Source organism: Polyodon spathula, chromosome 2 (assembly GCF_017654505.1).
Source record: "Polyodon spathula isolate WHYD16114869_AA chromosome 2, ASM1765450v1, whole genome shotgun sequence".
In the NCBI taxonomy this organism is placed as follows: Eukaryota; Metazoa; Chordata; class Actinopteri; order Acipenseriformes; family Polyodontidae; genus Polyodon; species Polyodon spathula.
In genome coordinates, this window is record NC_054535.1 from 33,712,419 (window position 1) to 33,728,822 (window position 16,404).

The 16,404-nt window shown below is 36.9% G+C and overlaps 1 protein-coding gene across 1 annotated transcript; it reads left to right on the forward strand.

Moving 5' to 3' along the window:
- Window positions 1-1,384: 1,384 nt before the first annotated feature.
- On the forward strand, window positions 1,385-16,400 carry LOC121295496 (cGMP-specific 3',5'-cyclic phosphodiesterase-like). The gene is made up of 10 exons (XM_041220187.1): window positions 1,385-2,182; window positions 3,007-3,132; window positions 3,720-3,814; window positions 5,846-5,933; window positions 7,400-7,500; window positions 9,136-9,213; window positions 9,433-9,496; window positions 13,911-13,985; window positions 14,566-14,649; window positions 15,152-16,400. Exons 1-10 carry the CDS (start codon window positions 2,108-2,110, stop codon window positions 15,269-15,271), a joined length of 906 nt encoding a protein of 301 aa, XP_041076121.1. The 5' UTR covers window positions 1,385-2,107; the 3' UTR covers window positions 15,272-16,400.
- The last annotated feature ends 4 nt before the right edge of the window (window positions 16,401-16,404 follow it).

Sequence of the window (16,404 nt, forward strand, 5' to 3'; positions counted from 1 at the left end):
CTCTTATGTAACATAACTTCTCTCACAGCTTAGACTTCTTGTAACTAAGCAGTGAAAGGACATGTAACAAGAAGGACAGTGCAGGCAATTAACCCTGCTACCAAAGCACAGCATGTCTTTCTAGTTTCGAGATGCATTGTTAATGTACAACTTTCAAAATTGTTGAAATGTTGCATGCTTTGGAAGTCTGCTAAGAGTTAGTACTCTATGTGCTGTCACATAAATCCACATGAAGGCTGTTTTGACTGATTGCATATGTATATAGTATGTGTAAGGTCTGGTGAATGTATCTCAAAGCCTGGAGCTCACAAACTTCAATGGATGTCATAGATATGTGGTTCTTGTGTTGCCTTATTATATGCCAATCTTTTGAAATTAGTTTAAATCCTGTATAGGCTATCTAGTGCCAAAAAACACTGATTTTGATTAAACTGTGTTGGGATTTTTTTTTTTTTTGGATGTACCGATAGGTTATGGTGACCCACTTTTAGACAAGCTATTGAGGGGTTGTGAATCTTTGTCCATGTTCGTGGACCTGTGCATCATCATTTCTTCAGATATTACATTTCATATCATACCATGGTAACCAACTTTTTTATGTTGCTGACTCTTGTAATGTGTTATTTGTATCTGTGGTGAGGGGTATGTAATGATTTCATACTGGAAACAAAATGTGTAGGTGTGAATTAAAACTACTCAGCAGGGGTGACCATAGCAACCATGGAGGACTAATATACACAATTTCAGCAGTCCGGTTAATTCTTGTGTGAACAAAGGCGTCCAGGTAATTCCTACTGTTATGTTCTATAAATGACCATGAATGGCCATAAAATGACAGACCCTGTAAATTCCCTTTGGTAGCAGCAGTGCATTGTGAAGCAGATGGCAGACCCCGCTCCTCCTTCTTTGGTTACGGCATCATTTGTTTTCATTTTCCTTTTAGTTCAGGGCATTAGAAGTCTCCTTGGAGACAAAAACAACAAAATGAGTACATGCTTTTTCTCTGTGTGGTTATAGATGGGCAGTGTGGTAGAGAATAGTGTGATGGTACATTACTCTGTCACACACACACACACACACACACACATACACACATATATATATATATATATTATATATATATATATACAAACACACACACATATACACACCACACACACACACACACACATATAATATATATATATATATATATATATATATATATAGATATTATACACACATACACACACAACACACACACACACACACACACACACACACACATAATAAGCCTCTGAGACACACTGCATTAGTTGCCATTAAACCTCTGCACACCATCTGTCTCTTTGACCTGTCTGTGCTGAGAATGAGTCTAGGGAATAGACTGCTGGTCATATGTGTTGCTAGGATGGGTGAGCAAAACAAAATCATTTTTGTCAGTTAAGGGGCAGATTTCACATGTGAGACTTTTTCACTTTTGTGAGAGATTGGGTTGAGAGGAGACTAACTGAGACTCAGAGTTCCAAACAAGAAGACACACTTCCACTATGCACACTCCTGCATTACATAAAGTATGAAAGCTGTCTGCCCCTGCACAGTATGTCACTCAGTCAGCCAAAAGGCATGTTTCGGTTTCTGCTTGAAGAAGTAGATGGCATCTTCAGTCTCTGGTATAGCAAAATAGAAAGTGGACCCCTTATAACAAATTCAATTTGTGTTTTTTTTTTTAATTAAAATTAGAAAGCCTTTGAAAGCACTTTTCTTTTTTTCATTAGTCACACAGTAAGACAGCATTGCACCAATTTTAGACTTGCAGATTAGCATTTCCCTACATCCCACATAGCTGAAAACTACACTGAGACTGACCACATAATATAATAAAATAAAAGGCACAATTTTCAGATGCAAAGCAGTTGCACAGACTGAAGCACAAGGCTGTACAAGGAGGGGTTCACACAAGTAAACTGTTATCTGAATAATGTATGTATAGATTTAAACCGAATTTGCTTTTAGCTAAACCGTCCCCAAGCTAACTGTTGTTTTTTCTTCAAAGGCTGCCAAGGTGCCCTCAGCACAGTCCCTCAAGCTGCTTGACTTCAGCTTCAGCGACTTTGAGCTGTCAGATATGGAAACAACCCTGGCCACAATCCGGATGTTTATGGACCTCAACCTTATGCAAAACTTCCAGATGAAGTATGAGGTACGAGCAACTCCAGCTTAAACTAAAGAACACATTAACCCTGCCAAAGTAAACCCCTAATAAAGCCACTGTATTACATCATATTTTTTGAGGTTGATGTCTGATTAAAAACTTAGAGACATTCTCCACTCAAAAGGTTTGGGGTTATGATGAAACTGAATTAATCTGTGGTCTCATCTGAACTTTAGCTGAGCCTTTGAAAGTATATTAAAAATGTAATGACAACCACAAAGGAGATAGTATTTAGTTACTAAATCATTCTGCTTTGAGAATATGAGTTACCAGAACTCTGAGTAACTTAATAAACTGTAAGAGAAACTGGTCATTCAGACCCGTTAATTAAGAAATGTGTGTGATCCCGACTGAATTATCTGTTGTCCCTGGTAACGTGTTCTTATATAATAACCCTATTTTATACTTACTTAACCTAATATAAAGTGACTTGAAGAGGTAGTGTAATTGTTTACCAAAGATCACAACTGCTGCTAAGACTCATCAACACACATCTTTTCATCATCCTCACTTTCTATTGTAAATCTGTCATCAGTACATTCAAATAATCTGCTGTGGGGCGTACTTGTTATGATACAGACACTTTTAATGTGCAACTTACATCTTTGGCAGGGGATATTTATATTATTGGCATGCCTTGCATTTCGTGCTTTTGCTTGTGTGTACAAGTATCGCAAAGTTATAAAACTATAAATTGAAACCGTAAAAATGACAACATGTTCTGTATTGTTTGAGTCACATTCTTCAGGTGTCATTTGCGTATTGTGGTGTACCATGGGAATAATGGAGTATGTTTTCATCTGTCCTGGCAGGGTCTTTGTCAGTGGGTTCTCAGTGTGAAAAAGAATTACCGGAAGAATATTGCTTATCACAATTGGAGACATGCATTCAACACGTCACAGTGTATGTTTGCTGTTCTTAAATCTGGAAGGATTCAGGTATGTTTTATATGTTTTTTAAAGCATGATTCACTATTGTTTCTCCAAAAAGAATACAAAAAGCTGTGTTCCTAAGTTGTCTGGATTTTGTAGCACAGCCTTCCCACCCTGGATTTGATTATAGTTTTAACTGTGAATGTGACGCTTACTGTCAGAACCATAGCAGAACATAGTTAACAGTGGAAACAATTCTCTTTCTCTTTGGTATTACTTCTTGCATATATTTGATTGTTTACAAATGTTTTTACAGTATCTAGAACAAGCTGTCATGTGTCCCTTCCCCTCGTGACCCGGTTCAGTTCACAGTTTAATTCAATTACGTGGGTCTAGCCTTGCCACTGCAGTGCTGTAGGGCACAACATTAAACAAGATCAGGACTGATACAAAAACATGCAGAGTGAAGTGCGTTAAACAGGCTAGTACTGTTAGGCATTCTCACCACTGGTGATGTATAGACCATTCTGATTTACAGACCATAATTTCATTATGCACAAGTGGAAATTTGGAAAAACAAATCTCATGTAATTTATCATGTTGTATATTTCTGCTAGTATTTTTAGCATCTTTTCTTCCTTTTTCATATTTAGAATAAGCTAAATGATCTGGAGATGTTAGCCTTGATGATAGCAACATTATGCCATGACCTAGATCACAGAGGAGTAAACAACTCCTACATACAAAGGTAATGTAGAATCAACACCCTTATGAATTTGCCATAAGTGGGTTTTTCTAGCCACTCTGATCTCAATTGGTGAATGCCAGCTTGTATTTATCACACTACTGCACTGTGTAATTCAAATATATTGTGGGTTAAGAGAAAAATGTCATTGGAATTCATATTGTAATGTAATTTCCATACGATAAAAATCACGCCATCCAAAGAAATTACTGAATGAAATTATTATATTAATATTACCATTGACATATTATTTATGTGCAAATCATAATACAGTGCTGTGGAGTTAAGGTGCTAAGGATAAATACATATCTAATTCTAAAGACAGATTTTATGTTTCTTTCTTAAATATGTCTCCAGTTAAAAGATTTCTTGCAATGAGTTGTGAGAGGCATGAAGCATGTTAGAAATGAGGACAGTTGTAGAAGATAGTGTTACAATTCAGCTCAGTTATACTGGACTGAATTCCAGATGCCTTTCATTAATTAATAATGAACACTTCTTATCACCGCATGATAAAGAAATAGTGTTTGCACTTTAAAGTAATACTTTATACATGGGCCACTTTATCGGGACTTGGGCCACCATTTGTCCTGATCCCATCCTTGACCATGTGACCACAAGGCGCTGGGAGGTGTCTCAAGGGACGTTAATCCATTCAGTCATAATATTTAACACAACTGGTGCTGAGAGGTAGGCAGAGGATTGTGACGAAGAATGTGTCATACAAGTTTATCCCAAACACGCTCCTTTGTATTGAGATAGGTGGTGGTCGTAGAATGTGCCTGGTCTCTCTTATGCTCCTCAAATTATTTGTGTATAATTCTTGCTCGTGGATGGGTGCATTATTGTCTTGAAAGTAGTCATCACGTGCAGCATTGTCAGGGGGACTTGATCCTCAACAGTGCTGAAGTAAACTACATTTGTTCAGCCTTCTAGAGTAATCAAGGGACCCAGGGTATACCAGTAGAACATGCATCACATAGGGAAATGCCAAATCAAATCAGGTACAGGTCATCCTAATAAAGTCTACAGGCAGTAAATATTGCAATATTTAAGAGGTAGTTTTTTATTACTATTATTAAGGAAGCAAGGGCAATGACACGCTCATAACACAGCTGTTATCAAATTAAAAGTGAATTTGATTGCAGACATCAGAAAATCTCACATTTAATACAATATGTCTGGAATTAATTAAAAGTTTATTGTTAGACGTCTCTAAATTTGATATGCTTTCCTATCTCAGTTGAACAGCAATATAAAAGAAGTCTGATCATTAAGATGTTCCGGACAAGAATGAACAATAAATTAAATTAATAAAAGTCAACAAGAGGAATACATGCTTATTTCAGATGAGCTCCCTTATAAATTACAACTGAAAAGTCGTGTATTTCTGTTATAATTCACAATGCTTTAACTGAAGCAAGTAATGAGAATTATTCTGAGTGGTATATTTGTTTTGTCAAATTGTTTTTTAAAATGTAAAGCAAACACACACAAGTAGAGTACAAGAGTTCTTAAGTAAGTCAACAATTTAATGAATATCAAACTGTACTTTATTCATTTTATGAAAGAAAACAAAAAACATTCAAAAGGATAATGAACAGGGCAATGTTAATACACTACAAAATATATGTTAAAATTGAGACCTAGTCACAACTTTAAGAACTGTTTAGAAATGTTTTTAGGACAGTTTTTTTTTTTTGTTTGTTTGTTTTGTTTTGTTGTTGTGTTTTTACGATTATACTAAACCCTTTTTTTAAAACTTTTTGAGAGGTAGTTCTCGTTCTTCAGAGTGTGTTTCTTAAAAGACAGTCCTTGAATACTAACTTATGAATAAAAGCCCTATCCTTCAGCTTTTCAACAGTTTTTTTTTTTTTAATAAATATCAGTAAGCAATGACATTTTGTTTTATACTTTTCTATTCATTTTTGAATGACTCTTAATTGTAAAAGTAAAATATTTTACTTTTACAATTAAGGTGTTGTGAAATACCCCATATTGTAACATATGTATGTATTGAATGTATTCAAACAGGAGTGATCACCCTCTTGCTCAGCTCTACTGTCACTCCACAATGGAGCATCACCACTTTGACCAGTGCCTGATGATACTCAACAGTCCTGTAAGTCTCAATTATACTGAGTCCATATTGTATTAATGTTAAACTAATAAAGGCGGGGGGGGGGGGCAGTCATACTGTAGCAACAATGAAGTTAGAACTGTACAAATACAGGTATGAAATTGTACTTCAACATCTGAGGATTCTTCATCAGTGCCCATGTCACACCATTTAAGGAGACCACGTTGTGAATTCACACCTCCAAAAAACACCTGGTTACAGTCAGTCTCTGCAGGCGTCACTTTTTCAGTGGTAATACATATTTATTTTGAAACAGGTAGAAATAATTTCAAGTAACATGTGTCACATGTGCAAATTACACCCCATTCACTCCTAAATATATCCTAAATAAAATAAAAATGCTTAGTCAGTGTTCGTCATTGAGGTCGGCAGTTCTGTGGTTAAATGTGTTTTGGTTTGGGAGCACAGGGATCAGGTGCTTCAAAATAGAACAGCTGGTGGTACTCAAGACAAGCTGAAGTTATTGACAAGGACTGCATTTGAGTGGTAGGAGGTTTTCTGACCCCCTTATGAGGCTCAGGTTACTCTAAGCATTTATTTCAATATCATTACATATTAAATGTTATGTAGTGTAAGGGGGTTACATGCAGTATACAGGTTTTCACAAAGTACTATAACCATTAAAGCCTGTTTTTAAATTCATCTTTAGAAGTTATGTAATCTTTATAAAAAAGATCCTCCAGAAATCTAGATGTTTATAAAAAATATACAGAAAAAATATGTAATGTATACAAACCTGTAGAAACGGGTGACCTACATATACGGTACATCTATGGGAAAATGCCACAAAATCTAGTAGTTTTTCTAAAGTAATCTATTTTTATAAAGAAAAAACTTCTGTATAGTGTTTTTGCCACTACTATAGAGTGCTATGGTATGTTTATGAGTGGCTTCAAAGATAGCCATTGAACTGAGTTAAGGTATAAACGGCCTGATTTATGAAGGTATTTACACCAAAATGCAATTGACATCTTTTTTTTTTTTTTGGGAAAGGAAAAGAAAACTGTTAAATGTTATAAGGTGCTAATGAAAATCTTATATAAACACCTGGGTCCTCAAAATAACCGTCAGCGTTGTTTGCTACTAGTTTAAGAGATTAACAGTTGCAGTTTTCTTTCACAAAAAAAAAAAAAAAATTTGTTGTATTTTGTTGTGAAAACTTTAATAAAGCTGCTCCAGCATGCAGTATCGGTTTACTTTTGTTACAATCACAGCAGGTCTGAAATTGTCAGCACAGATTTCTCAATTTATCGTTCTTGCACTGATAGCTCAGTTATAGCATACCAATTTACTTTTATCTCCAAGCTTTTTCAAGGACAATACAGAGTTTGTTTTTTTAGTATGTCATTTTAGATTACACAAGAGTTATCTATGTGGCTATACGTGTGTTAACTTGTCTGTTATTGTCTCTAAAACTAACCCTCCCCCACCACCCCTTGTTCTTTTAGGGAAACCAGATTTTGAGTGGCCTTTCCTTAGAAGAGTACAGAACCACACTGAAGATGATTGAGAGAGCTATTCTTGCCACAGACCTAGCCCTCTACATGAAGTGAGTAACAAGTGACATGTGCAGGTGGTTTGAACAGTAGGTTGCTGGGAATGTTCCTGAAATAAGAAGGGATGCAATTTTATCTATTTGGCAGCTGGGCACATTTGGAAAACATTCTTTAATTTTGTTGCAACTAATGCACATAAAACCTGAGCCCACGTCGTTCTCCAGTATAGTATAGTAACTAATAGACATGGCAAACATTAGTTTCTGGATTAGTTACAGTATAAACAAGATTTCCATATATTTGTTTAGATTTGTTATTCATTGCATTTACCTTTCTGACTGCAGAAGCTATTGTATACCATAGGCCAGCAGCTCTCAAAGTTTTTGGGTCACGCCCCCCTTCCTCTTGTCTGTGGTACTTGACACCCTCCAACCCCAACACACACACACACACACACGTACATATACTGGTAAAAAAAAAAAAAAAAGTCCAACATGCCAGTGGCATCTCTGTATGTCACTGCTGTTTTCTTTTTTTTGTTGTTTTGGTTTTATTTTTTAGCACGAACCAGCCAAACTTAACACTGCATGTTTCCAAAACAGTTTTGCATTTATACTTTTAATTCTAAAAACATTTTAATAAATGTTTACTTAATTAAATATGTCTGCTAAAACAGTATCTCATTTACAGTAACTCACTATACCATCTATGATATGCATCTATGCAGCAACTTGGAGAACAACAAAGAAGGCCTTCCAATCAGTTACAGCATTTATCGCTCTTATATGGTCCTTAATTTTAAGAACCAGTAAACTTTTATGGTCAGCATTTGCTATCTCTCAGTTTTAAAACTATGATTCACAACATAACATAGTGGAACGATCACAGTACTACCATGCAGTAACTTTAGGGCAGTATTGCCACGTGTGAAATCTTTAACAATAACGAAAATGCTTTTATTTGCTTCAAAATCATTTCAAACTGGTTAATAGACTAGCAAGCACTGGCAAAATCGGCTCATTATTATACGGTGTAGAACGTTTTAACGTTTTGTTTTGTTTCTGCACTTTGCCATACCTGCACAATGCCTGCATTAATAGTTGTAACTACAGCATTTCGACAATAACAGTCAACCATTTTGTTATAGATTTTCAACAAGTCTGACACAGACAATTTTGGCTATTACTCAATTAAACCCTTCTTTAAGAAAAACACACACAAAAATGCTTATGTGATGGTTATTCAGATAAATTGTAACATTGAGAGATGGGCTTTGTATCAGAAAACTGGTGACGGAGTTGGAAATCACGTGTGACGGCTAAGTGCATTAATTTGTTACATATATAATGGGGGATTGATTTTATTCTTTATACAAGGACGGTAAAACATGACTGACGTGTAACTTAGTAACGGATATGCGAGTGCTGACTGTATAGGAATTTATCGCAATAAACACGCTATCTGCCCCTTCTCCTTGAACTATAGCTTTTCCCTATCCCATTATGAAAATAAATAGTTTTAAAAAAATATCTTACATTTTCAGCTTTTCAAAAATATTTGGGTAATATTTGGGTAAACAAAATACAGCTAATTCTGTCACCGTTGCGTAGTGTTACCATGGCAACACTAAGATTTAATTCTGTACCTCATTTAGAATTACCAACTCTGACAATACCACTGTTTTACAGGAAAAGAGGGGAGTTCTTTGACCTTACAAAGAACAATCAGTTTATGTGGGAAGATGAACACCACAGAGACTTGCTAAGGTATGTAAAAAAAAAAAAAAAAAAAACTAAACGAAAACAATGAAGGCATATAATGGAGACTTCGTTAGGATATTTAACACAAGTTATTAACAGTATTGGAATCTGCATATATACTGAGGAACCTGTCCATTTGTACTTACTTATCTACTATATGTCATAATTCAATTATTACATATACTTAAATATGTTACTGACATACTGTATTTTTATTTCCTTTAGGTCAATGTTGATGACAGCCTGTGACATTTCTGCAATAACAAAGCCTTGGCCAGTTCAACGACGGGTAAGGATTAGCACGTTATTGCAGGCAGACGTTTATTGGCATAACCTAACAATTTCAAGAAGAGGCGACTTTGACTGTTTATATGTCATTTACACCTGCTGCTGGCGCCTGAATGTTACTGACGGAAACTGATCAACGCATGTTTTATAATGGGTCTGAAACAGTACATTCAGCTCTTAGCAGGACAGAATGGGTTCACTTGCAGATAAAAGAAGAAAAGGTGCGTTTGGGAATTCAGTTTCACTTTTTACATGCTGTCACTTCATTTAACTGCCCAGTTTAACCACTTAAAAGAAAACAAGAAAGCAAGGGATTTATATAATTACTATTACAAATCTGAAACCTCCAAAGCTAGTTTGTGAGTGTGTGCGCGCCTTTTTTGTTGAATGACTTTGGCGTAGATTGGCATAAGAACTGTTTTTGGAAAGCTATTCTGTAAATTACCAAATGCTTTGTTTTGCAATAATTTTCACTGATTTGGTGTTTTAGATAAAGTGATGTACCTGACTGGTAATTTAAAATGCCCCAAAGTTAATGAAGCAGCTCCTGTAGTATGACTCCCTCTGAGATACGATATGTTTACATATGCGATGGACCCCTGGAACCAATTAAATCAGTTATGACAAGTTCTACTGTATTATCATTTAAAAACACATGTTATTACTTTAGGTCAAACAGTTTCAATTTTTTCTGCCTTTTCACAGGAAATATGTAATATATGCACTTACTGAGTCTTTTCCTTTTGCCAGCTCTCTAAATATATAACAGAATTGTACATAAATCTTAGCAAAATAAATTTCTATGGAAGTTAGTTATATTACACCATAAAACAGGATTGTGTGGCTGTAATGGGTTTATCAGCGTATAATCCATTTATTGTTTCTTCTCCCTACAAGTGTTGTATGAATAGAAAAGGATCTAATAAGTGTTTGTAATTAGTGTGAGCTTATCAGCTCATTAGTACCAATTGTGTTATCTGTCTGTCTTTAAGGCAAGTTTAAGCTTTGTCAGTATTAGCAATGGCAAAGAAAAACTAGAGGTAAAAATGTGTTGTTTTTGCAGTTAAGCCTAAATATATAAAACTCAGGATATTAAAATTATGTTTAATTAAATAAGGCAAATCCCCTCTAATGCTTACACAGTGCAATTCATATTCTGATGACAGTCAGTAGGTTAGTATTCTTCTTTAGTGCTGACATACACTTACATACATGCACATTTAATTTAAAACATAGAACAGTTATCATGCATGACATAAACAGGTGGCCTTTTTAACCCTAGCGGGAAACCCAAGCAGATGAGCTGCACCTCAGTTTCAACAATGTTCTCAAGGTGTTTGTGAAAGAATGTCTGGGAAGGTGGATTTAAGCCACCTGAAATGGAATTTGATCAGTGTAGCAGAGTTATATCCCATGTTCTTCTTCAAAAGGGATCTTCAGTTTCCATAAAGCAGACAGAACTCTAGTTTAATGACTCATTTGGAAGATTGCACCTCCAGCAGCACGGTGCCCACTAACCCTAATTTGCACACGAGTTGAGTTCAGGTTCAATATGCTTCCTACTATGCCACTAACGTTAGGTTACTTACCGTAACCCTGGTTCCCTGAAAGAGAAGACGACCACCAAAACGTTACGTATGGGATATGCCTGCCTATTGGTAGGTATTTTCTGAGCTCTCTATACCAGAGCTGCCGATAGGCCCCTTCCTGGGGTGACGCCCTCTGTCCCGCCTACGGAGGGATTAAATAGTCAAACCATGGAAGCCATGTTCTCTTATTGCATCAAAGCCGTGACGGCGACCGATGAGACCTCACTGATTGGTGGTCATCTTCTCTTTCAGTGAAGCAGGGTTACGGTAAGTAACCTAACGTTCTCTTTCAATTCGAAGACAACGTTCCAAAACATTACGTATGGGAAATATATACCAAAGCCGTCGTGAGGGAGAAGGAACAGCAGTTTACGAGGGACGCATCAGAACCACTAAACCTTAAGTGCAACCTCAAGAACCCTTGTGCCTATTGTACACAGTGACACCCTGCTGCCATCTTCCCAAATCCGCATACAGGAGCTGTTCACAGACAGCGCCTGTAGCTGACTGACCCGCTTTGCAGAGGTGATAGCCAAAAGAGAGGCTCTCTTCATAGACAGATGTTTCAACTCTATGGAGTGTATGGGCTCAAATGGGATCTGTGTGAGAGCCTCCAGTACAACATCAAGGTACCATTCAAGGAGAACAACCCTCCTAGGAGGGCTTAACCGGAGACGGGTTGCTAAGAAATGCACACCCGGAGATACCGAATCTATGGGGGCAAAGCACGCAGAGATAGTCCCTAAATACACCTTCAAGGTAGAATGTAACCTACCAGCATCATAGTAACTGGCATGGGGCAAGAAACTGGGTCATGGCTTCTAGTCAGACACCAATTCTGAAAATACTTCCACTAAGACGCGTACAGCGAACTAGTGGAGTCTGCCCTAGTGCTCTTCAAAGTACCCACAACCACGTCTGATAGCCCTAGGGCTGTCCAGCGGTCCCGTTCAGGGGCCAGACTCGTAATTGGAACCTGCCAGGTTCCGGATGCCAGAGAGTGCCTCTTGCCTGACTGAGGAGATCCAGGCAAAGTGGGATCTCCCAGGGCTGGCCTTGTATGAGCTGGCATAGGGTCGAGAACCAGATCCTCCTGGGCCACTAGGAGAACTGTCGCTTTCTCTAACTGGACCTACTCCAGGAAGACCGGGAGCAACAGTACTAGCCGGAACGCATAAAGGAACATCCTGGGCTACTCGTGGCCGAGTGGAACGCCTAAACAGAGGAGGGAATATTACAGGGGCCAATGCATCGTCTCCACCAAGGCGAAGAGATCGACCTGCTCCTTCCCCAACCGTTCCCAAATGTGCTCCAACACCTGCGGGTGTAGTCGCCTCTCTGACGGATGTGCACCTCTCCTCGACAGGAGACCCGCTGCCCAGTTCGCCATTCCAGAAAGATGCGTCTCCTGTAGGCACAGCAGGTTCTGTTGTGCTCAATTCAGGGGCTGGAAGGAGATGCAATGCAACCCCGGGGACCGGAGGCCACCCTGGTGGTTGAGATATACCACCACTGTTACTTGCAATACTGGAAGAAAGTGCTGGAGAGCTAGGAAAACAGCCTGCAGCTCCAGGATATTTATGTGCAGGGCTATCCAACAGCTGCAATCCAACCAGGTGCTGCAGACTCCTCTGCCTTCCCAGTCCGCCCCCCAACCCATTTGGAGGCATCCGTCGTCACCATCTGACGAGTTAACACCACTCCCATCAGCACGCCCTCGCATTATAGGTTGCGTCAAGCTAGTTCTGTACCAACAGGAGTTTAAAACAAACTAAAAAACAAAGCTTGTTTACTTAAAATTGTTATAATAAACAACTCCGGACTACTCACTAGCCCCTTAATTTAATGTCTAAGTTGTAGATTTTTGGTTTGGTCACTTTATTGGGTTGAGAATCTAGCCCAATGTAGCTTAACAATGGGATAAATATTTTGTAGCTTTTTGCTGGGTATACTTTTAATCAGTATCAATCAATCAATCAATCATCAATCAATCAATCAAATGTATTTTTTATAGCGCCTTTCATGCCCAGGCATCCCAAAGTGCTTCACATTACAAATAAATATCCTGTACAATAATATAATATATAATACAATAAAATATTTTTAAAAAATCGTTTTTGTGATTAGATTTTGCTTGGTGTTTTATTTATTAAAATCCTGGACTGATGCCTGGCTTCCATTGTTGAAATGTTATTTAATTAGGCTGTAAAAGGGAATGAAGTCGATAATACAAATAACCTCTTTACTTGCACCGCCAGTCATGCTGTCGTATGCATACCAACCTTGGCAGTCACCAGCATAGAAACTCATTTTTGAAAGTCAGATCAAGACTAAATAGCCCGTCCAGTCAGTCTGCATTTATTGTTTTTTTTTTTTGTTTTTGTTTTTTTTTAAGAGAGAAACACCAGTTGATATTTCAAAGCATGAATGAACAATGTCAGAATAATTAAGAACCTAGGAATTTTAAGAGGCTTTGTGAATTTCCCCCATGTAGTTTTGTTCAAATAAATGCAACAGCAATTAAAGAGTTCATTATTTTATTATTAAATAATGTAACTATGTTTTTTTTAATTATTATTGTGGGATTTCTTGGAATCTGATGTGGCACAAATGGAGAATAATATACTGTAAATACACCATTCTGTTTGTTTTTAATCCAGTGGAGTTCGTGTCTGTTTTGATGTGCGCAGAAATCAAGACAGATCAATGTAAGGGACCCTCCTGCAGGGAGAAGTCATGTCTTGTTTACTGTTGACTGTCTGTAAACATCAAAACGCTGTTTATATGCAATGCATAAGAAAATCAATCCCTTGTTTTATTTTGCAGGTAGCTGAGCTTGTTGCTACAGAATTTTTTGAGCAAGGAGATAAGGAGAGAAAAGAGCTCAACATAGAACCTATTGTAAGTATCACACTTACACTCAAATAAACAGCAATATCAATCCAGCTGGCCTTGAAATTAACTGACTGAAAGAATTTACCAAGCTTTTTTTGGTGTGTTGTCTTATACAAAATACAAAATTTTGTCAGAAATACACAAGAGGTTAATTTACCAGCCTTTCACCTCAGGAGGCCTGGGTACTAATCTGCCACAATGCCATGAAATAGGACGTAACTTTTTTTTTCTGGTAACTACTGAAGCAACTCAACTGGGAAACTTGTCACCATGTTTGTCGAATCAAAATTGATGTGGCATTGCTTCTTGAACTGTTTACATGGGAGAGATTGTTTAACAGTGGCCCCCAAAACAAGCTGCTCTAAAGGTTGCCTGTAGAATACATGTTAAACAGGTTTGGTGATCTCAACCTGGAGTCTGTGTTGATATGCCCTTTGATGAAAATATTTGATATTCATTTGACCATAGTTGTCTGGTTTATAAAGCAGTTTCCAGATACAGACCAGAAGTTGTATGTTTCTAGATAAAAAATAAACATAAAAAAGCAGCTTATTGCACCTCTCTCTTGATCTTTCCCACTTTCCAGGATCTAATGAATAGAGATAAGAGGGATAAAATTCCCAGCATGCAGGTGGGCTTCATTGACGCAATCTGCATACAGCTCTATGAGGTATGTTATTAGGTGTTACATTTTTCTTCTCGTTTGTGTTGCTCTTTAAGGTTTACTTACAGTTTGTCCTGTGATGGAGAATTAGAAGAATAAAAAAGTATCTTACATTCTGTCAGTTTGTTCCTGGAATTATACATAAGACACTCTACAATGTCTCCTTGGCCTTTGTTCAGGTTGACAAATAGACAACCAGATCAAATATATTAAAAGAATTGAGTTTGCATTGCTGGACTTTTTTGTGCAACTATATTCCTGTTTGAAGCTGGTTAGATACAGAATGTTTTTGCACATTGGAGGGCAGGCATTTTAATAAGCATGTATACCATGATTTATTGCAGAAGGTGAATTGCCATTATTTGGTGAACTGTTTCAAAATACCCAGTTTAGGTCACTGGGGACACATATGTGGGATACCATTAATTTAAGAATGCCAGTTCAGGTAGAGGCTGCATTCTATTAGCTGGGAAAGTCTTACTTCAGTATTGAAATCTCTCTGTTGCAGACTCTGGCAGGGTTGTCGGAGGCATGTTCACCATTACTTGAAGGCTGCAGAAAGAATCGGCAGAATTGGAAACTTCTGGCAGAGCAAGACGAGAAAAAGTTGGTCAATGGAGAAACATAACCCCAGTGGTGGGCCTTCGTAGGAACGGAATCACCATGGCTCCACATGTGATTTAATCCTTGTTTATATCTGTTTTCCTCTAGCCATTGGCAACATTTTATAGTTTTACTTTTTTAAAACCATATATTATTTTGTCATTTTTTGCATAAAGAGGCTTTCAAAAAAGCCAGTGTAGATGATAAATATAACAGAGAAGGAAGGGCCTGAGTAAAAATCAAAGGATCAAAAGGGACCAGTGCAAGGTTATTTTATTTCTGAACAGTGTAATAAAATCGTATTGGTTGGCTGCAATAAAGATGCTGTATAATTAATATTAAACACTAATGTCAAAAGCAAAATTATCTGGTCACTATATTTATAGTTAGAAAATAAAAGAAAACACTTGTCTAGAATTCATATTTTAGAAGAAAAAAATATATATATATTAACAGAAAAGTTGGCAGATCCTTTTGCTTTGTAAAAATATTTTTAAAATGTCTATAGGTTTTTCACTTTTCACTGTGTATCCTTTCTGGCTTTGTTTACCCTTCTTTTAATTATATCAACATTTTTACTAATAAGTGTATTTTTTATAAACTTTGAGTTACCTATTACATGTTTTATATGAATGACTTGGTTGATGGAACAGCTTTGTAAATGGTTGTTTTTATTTAAAACATACAGCTGTAAATAAACTTGAGTTTGACCAAAAATAAGTTACACACCATCAGTTTTTTATGTATACATAGGAAAAATATGAGCAGTAGATTAATATAAGTTAACCTTATTTGCTTCCAGTACATTCATTAGCACTTTTTGTAGACTGACATTAGTCAGTCGATCATTTGTTACTGTATTAGCATTTTCTAACTGGCTTGAAAAAAATATTGCACAGCTGGCATTTTAAACTATTGTAGTTTTGCAGTATCTTTGTTTTAGATGTACCTTAATTAAATAGTTTATGCCCCCTTTTTTCTATTGATGAAGAGGACCTATGAACACAGAAAGCCAGACTGAATGTTGTGTGCTGTAGAAAACTGTCGTACCTCTGTGTACTTTATTTTAACAGTTACTAAAAATGTGTTGATACTGACAAACACTGTAGTACAGTTCAATGGTTAATGCCATTAAAATAGTGTGGGTTTTTTTTACAT